The following is a 9,219-nucleotide window of genomic DNA, read 5'->3' on the forward strand; positions in this document are numbered from 1 at the left end:
AGTAGAGTGGAGCGTTTTTGGACTTTTCTTTCAGATCACTGCGTGCAACTCATGGTTTATGCCTTGTGCTCTTCTGAACATATTCTGATACTTTTTTTTTATTCGACAATGGAAAAATAAAAATCGGGAAGCCTCTGAAGATTGCTCGTATTTCTCGAAAATCGATATTTTTTGAGGCGTTAGAACCCATCTGAATTGACTTAATCTTTTTCATTTCACTACCAACTACTCATAACTTATGCTGAGTGGTCTCTAGAACCAGATCTGATTCCCTTTTTTGAGTCGTTAATGGAAAAAACGAAATCGGGAAGGCTCCGAAAAATGCACATTTTCGCAAAAATTCTGATTTTTCAAATTGTATAAAATCCCACCCAGAACAAATTTCTTTTACAACTTGTTTGTATTTGCTATATTTGTTATAACCTATTTGAACCTTATAAGCTATGGAGCACTCAAACTGAGAACTTTTCTGTAATAATGACGTCGTTTATGGGGGATTTAAGAAAATGCTACTTTGACATCCCCTGACCCATTTCAATAGAATTTTAAATTCTAATACTACACTTGAAAACTTCGTTAGTAATTTAATTTTTATTTAAAACACTAAATTCTGTAACTGCATTTAATTTATGTCGATATCTTATTTCAATCCTTAGATATTTGACATTTAGGTGTTTCCATAATTCTTGTCCATACTAAATTCTTGCCCATGCTAAATTTTTATTTCGAAGTCAAAATGGCGTAATAATTATACCGTTTAACGATTGACTTTTATGAATTTAACAATATTAAAAACAAAACTTTGTGGAAAACAAAAGATTGTATGGTATTTAAGAAAACCGTCTGCAGGTAAAGTTAAAAAAAAATTAAGCATGGGCAAGAATTATGGAAACACCTAAATGTCAAATATCTAAGGATTGAAATAAGATATCGACATAAATTAAATGCAGTTACAGAATTTAGTGTTTTAAATAAAAATTAAATTACTAACGAAGTTTTCAAGTGTAGTATTAGAATTTATAATTCTATTGAAATGGGTCAGGGGATGTCAAAGTAGCATTTTCTTAAATCCCCCATAAACGACGTCATTATTACAGAAAAGTTCTCAGTTTGAGTGCTCCATAGCTTATAAGGTTCAAATAGGTTATAACAAATATAGCAAATACAAACAAGTTGTAAAAGAAATTTGTTCTGGGTGGGATTTTATACAATTTGAAAAATCAGAATTTTTGCGAAAATGTGCATTTTTCGGAGCCTTCCCGATTTTGTTTTTTCCATTAACGACTCAAAAAAGGGTATCAGATCTGGTTCTAGAGACCACTCAGCATAAGTTATGACTAGTTGGTAGTGAAATGAAAAAGATTAAGTCAATTCAGATGGGTTCTAACGCCTCATAAAATATCAATTTTCGTGAAATACGAGCAATCTTCAGGGGCTTCCCGATTTTTATTTTTCCATTGTCGAATAAAAAAAAAGTATCAGAATATGTTCAGAAGAGCACAAGGCATGAACCATGTGTTGCACGCAGTGATCTGAAAGAAAAGTCCAAAAACGCTCCACTCTACTGTATAGTATAGTTATAGTTATAGTATTCGAGCATTTTATTATTCAAGATTATTTTGTTTTTTTTTTTTTTTTTTTATGAAAACATTTTTTATTATTTATAAAAAAATTAACTTAGCATTTTTGTTGTATAAGGAAATAGGAAAAAACTTTTTTATTAGAAAATTCGTTAGAAAATGGGGTACGTAATTATTATTATTTATTAACAAGAAATTACATATTTATTGTTAAAAAAAGACAGAACATTAGCTACAGGAGGGCGTAGATACTTAAATTAATGCAATAATGTAGTATTCAAAATAATTTCCAAAAAATGTTTTTTGTTCGAAAATGACGAAAAAAAGTTTTGTTTTTAATAAGTAATTGAAAACTCTATTATTCTAAAACCTATTTTTATACTAACATTTAAAGACATTTTCTTGTTATTGTTAAGTGGTTGAGCACTAATTTTAACTTTGGGATACTTAACTACCAGTTATTTAGACTTAAAGAAATAACAAAACTTATTTTCTGCTCACTTTGCTCTGCTTATTTGAGGGACATGCAGAAAAGATTCTTTCAACGTCACAGCAAGTAACTGTAGATTTATATTTAATAACTCAATATTATGAAAAAAAAATCCGCTTTTAAAATGGGAACTTCTAGGTATGTGGCAGCCTTATTTTAAAAGAAATATTGCCACATGATTGATTTTATCAAAATCTTTGTATAGGTTGATATTTTCATTTGTGACATTTTCCAGCCTAGACGCAAATACTTCAGCAGACTTAATTCTTTATATCTCAACAGTGTTTTTTCTATGAACCTTAAATAAGCACTAATTTTACAAAAATCAATTAAAGTTTTCGATGAAATTTTGCATATATTTTGCATATTTTTGATATGCATTAAAATTTGTAATATTTTAATGATAAAACGACTAAATACAAAGTTTGGAATCAATATGATTCCAACAAACACCAAGGTGAGCCTAGCGACACTTAACACCTATAAACTTACCCAAAAGTGTGCATGCCAGTCCCAGGGTTAGCACGACTGGAGATCACCGGTGCTGTTAAAGAGAGATCGAATACAAAACTGGAGCATGCACACGGAAGTACTCGTCCAAGGAAATGACACTACCCCGCCAGGCACTACCATTATTACACATGGTACTGATCCTGAACCGAGCAGCAATGCAGCGATGAAATTTTACAATCTTTTTTGTAAATACTGCTCTTACTTGAGCTTTAAGTTGAAAACTTGAAAACGAGAAAAACTTATACAAAATAGCGAAAAACGTTTTAAATAAAAAAGGCTGTGCGTACTGTGCGGTTATTTCGTATGGAATGATTTTATTTTCTTATTCTTTTTCTTCTTCTTCTTTTTTTAAATTTGAAATAAAATATGGCCGGATGGGCGGGATATTTGAATTTTAGACCAATTATTTTTAGTTCACAATAGTTAATTTTTTAAACAAATGCAATATTTTGAATTCAAAGTAGCATTTTATAATTTAATTCATAGTAGTTATTAATTTATTCAAATTTCAATAGTAATTTTTTGTTTTTAAATATTCGAAATGACGAAGCAGCCAAGAAGAAATGTGCCCAAATTCAAGCTAATAATATGGAAGAACTATATCGGGAGCTAGATGAAATTTCTACCCCGACTGCTGGTGTTATTCAAAAGCTTCGACAAAACGTGAATAAAAGCGCAACCATCTTCAAAATAGCCGCTCAAAGAAGAAGAAATGCTCAAGAAATCTGTTCGCCAAAGCTCATTAACAATGCTCAAGGCCAACTACTTGTGGAAAACGACGAAATCCTCCACAGGTGACGAACTTCTAAATGAACAATTTCCAAGGCTATACTTTCCAATATGTAGCTTCACCTAACTTAAGCAAAGTATCCGATGTCACAGTCGAAGAAGTTAGTGGGGCTGTAAAATACTCCAAAAAGGGACAAGCTGTTGGGCCAGACGAAATACCCTCAGAGTTTTGGAAAAAGATGGGAGACATTGGGTCCAGATGGCTCATGGTTCTTGTTTCCAAGCTTATACGAGGTGATCAAATGCCTAATCAATGGAGGAAAAGCTACCTTCTTCCAATATACAAAGGGAAGGGTGATACGCGAAGCTGTGATAATTACAGTTCGATTAAGCTGATGTCACATACCATGAAGATCGTTGAGCGAGTCTTGGGTAGCCGACTGCGAAAAATAATAAGGCTATCTGATGACCAGTATGGGTTTGTTGCTGGTAAATCAACCACAGATGCAATCCAGAGTACAAGAATCCTTATGGAAAAACATCGAGATTCCTTGGAGGATTTGCATGTGGTATTGGTTGATTTTGAAAAAGCATTCGATCGACAACCACGAGATCTGATATGGGTGGCCCTCAGACAACGAGGAGTTCCGGAAACTTATGTGCGGATAATTATGGATATGTATAATGGAGCAGTTACTAAAGCAAGATGTGCAGCTGGAGTCACCGAAGAATTCGAAATCAAAGTAGGTGTACACCAGGGAAGCGTCTTGAGTCCTCTGCTCTTTATTACCGTTCTTGATTACCTGCTTGAAGGCAAAGTGAAGGACACAAAAGTGCATCAGTTATTCTTTGCTGAAGATGGAGCCATCATAAGGTAAGACCCAATATCCCTTCAACGAGCACTTGATGTATGGGTGGATGTTCTAGAAGGTAATGGGTACCGCATAAGCGCGAAAAAGACAGAATACCTATGCTGCCCATTTTTTAACCACACAGGCCTATTCCGGACATTAATTTGAATTGTGTAGTGCTTCCCAAGTGTGAAAAGTTTAAATATCTGGGGTCTATGATAAATAACGAAGGTACTTGTGATGACGATATCAATCATCGCGTAAGTGTAGGATGAAGTGGCGGGAAAATTCTGCTATCTTCTGTGATAGAAAAATGCCCCCTTTGCTGAAAGGAAGGCTCTACACCGCAGTTGTGCGTTCAGCACTCACATACGGTTCACAATGTTGGACAATGTACAAAAAGTATGAGAGTAAGTTAACGGCAGCTGAGATGAAGATGCTTCGCATGATAGCAGGAGTAACAAAGCTTGATAGAATTAGAAGTACGAAGATCCGAGGAAGCCTTCATGTTAAAAATATCATCTCCCAAAAAATTGAACACGACCGACTCAGTTGGTATTGCCATGTTCAAAGGAGAGATCCTGACAACCCCGTCAAAAAAGCAATATCATATAAAGTTCCAACACGAAATAAAAAGAAAGGTAGGCCTAAAAACTCCTGGTACAAGCAAATGCAAAAACACCAGCATTCAGTTGGCCTCAGAAATGGAACAATACAAAACCGGGAGGCTTGCCGCCGATTTCTGAGGTCAACCCGGCAAACCTCACAGGCGGATCACTAGTGTGAAGCAGATACGTGGGATAGTTATGATCCCCTCGACATCGAGATCATAAAAGCCCCTAGCAAAGGAAGAAGAAGAATATATTGAATCAAAAGTCAAACCATACTGATCTAAAACCGCTATCAATTTTAAATTTATTTAACTTCAAACCATTTGCTTGAAATTTCAAATTTAACAACTGCTTTTAAAATTCTCTCCTGTAAGTGTTGCTACAGGGGAAGCAAGTTTTCCAAAACTTAAAATAATAAAATCATTTACGCTCTCAACTATGACTGAAGAGCATTGGCAATAATTTCCATTGAAAAAAAAACATGCTGAATCCTATTGAAGAAGAAGATATTAATATTAATTTGTACGATTTTATTTTTTTTTAAGTATCCGCCAAAATTGAATTTGCCTGGGGCGGCAAAAGTCCCAGGTTCGGCACCGCGTAGTATGAATTTTCATTGAAGTTGTAGCTGTCAGCAAAAACAAAATGAATACCTGCTTGTATGTATTAACATTTCAACTGGAGAGTAAGCAGTAAATTATAAAAAGAGATTTAATTCAGTAAAAAGAAAAGTAGATTTAAAATTAAATTAGACATATTTAGCTTACATCCTGAGAAAGTTAATCAAAAACAAGAAAATACGCATCACTATCATTATATTGCCAGACGGTAAAGCCTAATTTCAAATTCATTTTTTTAATAAAAAAAAAGAAAAATCTGTAAAAAATGTATCCTGCTCCTAGAGGACGATTTTTTAAAAGCTGATAATGTATCTTTTAACCTCAGTGAGTCAAAAATTTAGCCCAATTCCCAAACGGCTTAAACCCATCTATAGAAAACAAAAAGTTGCTTACTAGTGGGGCGGCTTAGCATTAAAAAAAAAACAGGTCAATCGTGCACTTTGTGATAAAAGCATGAAGTTTACATCGTTGGTAGTACTCAATATAAGAGTTATTTTGAGATATTGGGCCACCTTGTACTTCATCCGGAAGGGAAGATACAAGAATTTTTCTGTGTTGCACTCGCTTTGTTGCATAATCGTAGTATAGGTAATAAAACATTTTTATTAATATGATTTAACGCCCGATTGAATAAAATTAATATCAAAATGTCTTGACCATCATGTAAAAAGTTATTGGACTCTTTATGAATAGTCTTTTACTTCACAGAAATGATAATCCCAGGTGTAACCTCTGCAATCGAAATGAAATCGAAGATGTCAACCACTTCTTAGCCGTTTGTCCAATTCTACAAGAACTCCGAAGACTTTATTTTTCCAAAAGCTTTCTCAATTACCAGGAAGCGAAACAAATTTTAAACGGAGATTGGATTGGAAGGACCTTTACAATTTTATTGATCATGCCTTAGATTACCGAAACAGTTTTTTAGAGTAAATTTAAATTTTTGAATATATGTATATTTATGTATCTTTATTTAAGATGTAACGAGGAAATGTATATTATAAACTTGGATATTATGCTTATTTAAATTCAATCTTTTTATTCGATTGTCTACATACATGATCTATTTATAAATTTAGTATATCTAATCTTAAACTTTCTTTTTTTATTCTCGATAAATGTCAATTTTCAGGCAGACGGCAAATATATTTTTTGCCATGCTAATGTTCTTGTATAATTTTTCAAATGTATTTCGAGTTTTGATCAAATAAAGAATTTGTAATAATAATAATAATAGCCTTTTACTTAAAGAGCAAGAGCCAGAATGCACAAATTTTCCATATGGTGCAATGGTACCATTTCATTTTGATATTAATTTTAATCGATCGGGCGTTAAAAGATACTTCGAAATCATGTATTATATTAATAAAAACGTTTCATTACCTATATTATGATATGCAACAAAGCGAGTGCAACACAGAAAAACTGTAAAATTGTATCTACCCTTCCAGATGGAATAAAAGGTTGCCCAATATCTCAAAATAATTCTTATATTGAGTACTACCAACGATGTAAATTTCATGCTTTTATCACAAAGCGCACGATTTTGTTGCTAAGCCGCCCCATTATACAAACATCCACGATAAAATGGTTGCATAAAATGAGTTTGGTATATGTTTTCTTTATAGGCTAAAACGAGGGTTCCTCCTCTTGTATTGCTATCAACTTTCAACTGCCCTTAGTTACTTAGAATCAAAAAAATTTGTCCATAGAGATATTGCAGCCAGAAATGTACTAGTCAGCACACCAACATGCATTAAGGTTTGCATTTTCAAATTCTTTCCAACGTTATTAAATAAATTATTTTTAATTTTAATAAATTATTTGCAGCTTGCGGATTTTGGACTCTCTCGTTGGGTTTCAGATCAATCCTATTATCATTCAAGTATGTATATGCTTCCGATAAAATGGATGGCTCCAGAATCTATTAATTTTAGGCGATTTACTACCGCAAGTGATGTATGGATGTTTGGTATGATATATAAGTAATATCTAATAGATTTCTGAACTTATTTTTTTAATTTCTACATTTCAGGTGTTTGTGTTTGGGAAATTCTAATGTTGGGTGTGAAACCATTCCAAGGAATAAAAAATAACGATGTGATAATAAAGTTAGATAATGGCGAACGACTGCCATTGCCTAATAACTGTCCCCCACGTTTGTATTCCCTTATGTCGCAATGTTGGTCATATGAACCTCTGAAGAGGCCTAATTTTAAGAATATCAAAGAAATTTTATAGTATGCAAATATTTTCCGAATTATAAAAATATTAAAAATGAATTCTTGTTTCAGTGAAATTTTGATTGAAGAAAAATTGAGTGATTCCGAAACTATGCGAAGAGAAAATCGAAGAGTTGCAGCAATGTCCTGGGGAGCAAATGAAAATATACCACCACCAAAACCTACACGCAATACTGGAAATGGTAAGTTTTTTTCTTGCAGAGCAAATTCAATGAACTAAATTTAATTAAATTAAGTTTAACGAAGTAATTTTATTTTTAATTTTTAAATTTTAATTTTTCATCAAATCTGAGTCTGATGAAATCTTTATTTTTTAAATTATGATAGGAAAAATACATTCAGAACAATCCCACATAATTTTCCCGTCTCAATTTGTTTAAAGGGATGGTAGATAAAGTCATATATCTCGGTGAATATTAGTAAGGTAAACAAAAATTCAATTAAATTTAAATTTAAAACAACTTACTAATGTCGTTTTCGATTGATTTCACTCAAGAACTCACTCATTCTTAAATCGAATGGAACAGATCAAGTCGCTTCCACTCAATTCTTTTTTTTTGTGTTTGTGAAATTTCAAATGTCAAATATTGATTTTATTTTTTTTTCTTCCAAACGAAAAAATTATAAAAAATTATAAATCTGAAGACGACGATGAAGAAGAAAATGGTAAAAAAAATGCATGCCATTGCACTAAGTTCGATTTATTTTGTTTACGAGACATATTGAAAAAAACCAAAATCTGCAATTTCCACCCTCCAATTTAATGACACTCCGCGGTTTTATCTTCTTTTATAACACATTGAACGATTCCAGCAATAAAAACCCATGAAGGTCTTTGTTCCTTATTGCTATGTTTCTTAACACGTTTTCAATAGCCTATTTCCTATACAAATAAGAGTAGGGAGGTTAAAAAAAATGGACCATATACATAATTGACCTGCAAGATCCACATTATTAATCTTTGACCTCTTCTGAACTCAAATCCATTGTTGAAACTCGGTCCTCATATTTTGCATACTCACTACCTCTAGCGCCTGCACTGGTTGGCGTTTACATGCATTGCAAAAACAACACGCAACTGCCCAAGCTTAACCAATTTGCGGATCGAATTTTGACGAAGGTATAAGTTTACGTTTCCTTTTCTCTTAGAGCGTACATACATCTGTTTGTCCAGTGATGATATTTGTGAAATTCTACTGCGGATTGTTTCGCTAAAAAACAAGACTATTACACTGTGCTACAAAATAAAAAAAAAAAAATACACCCGAGAAATAACATAGTGTAGGCTGATTGTATGGTCGAATAATGCATAAAAATATTTTTGTTATATTTTTGGAACCCTCCATTTTTTTTTTATTTACAAAAAACCATTTTTACAGACCTTACGATGTAATCTATCAATATTTCAGTCATTTTTCTAATAACTCTCAATATGTTAAATGTTTTTAGAAAGAGGATTTCCAGAACTTTTGAATGATGTATATAAGTCTTTTGTTAAAACAAATTAAGTGTAGGTTTTTATCCCACAAATCTTGAAAAAGTGATTTTTTTCCCAATTTTTTCAACTTTACCCAATTTTTTT

The 9,219-nt window shown here is 32.6% G+C and overlaps 1 protein-coding gene across 1 annotated transcript in view; it reads left to right on the top strand.

Annotated features, from left to right (window-relative positions):
* LOC129907272 (focal adhesion kinase 1-like) overlaps positions 1-8,929 on the top strand; it is a 237,538-nt gene extending 228,609 nt beyond the window's left edge. The window contains exons 14-17 of the mRNA XM_055983392.1: positions 7,023-7,155; positions 7,225-7,366; positions 7,430-7,634; positions 7,689-8,929. Of these exons, the coding sequence (XP_055839367.1) occupies positions 7,023-7,155; positions 7,225-7,366; positions 7,430-7,634; positions 7,689-7,857 (649 nt within the window). The 3' untranslated portion in view covers positions 7,858-8,929. The remainder of the gene's footprint in view (positions 1-7,022; positions 7,156-7,224; positions 7,367-7,429; positions 7,635-7,688) is intronic.
* The last annotated feature ends 290 nt before the right edge of the window (positions 8,930-9,219 follow it).

This window comes from Episyrphus balteatus, chromosome 1, assembly GCF_945859705.1.
Source record: "Episyrphus balteatus chromosome 1, idEpiBalt1.1, whole genome shotgun sequence".
Lineage (NCBI taxonomy): Eukaryota > Metazoa > Arthropoda > Insecta > Diptera > Syrphidae > Episyrphus > Episyrphus balteatus.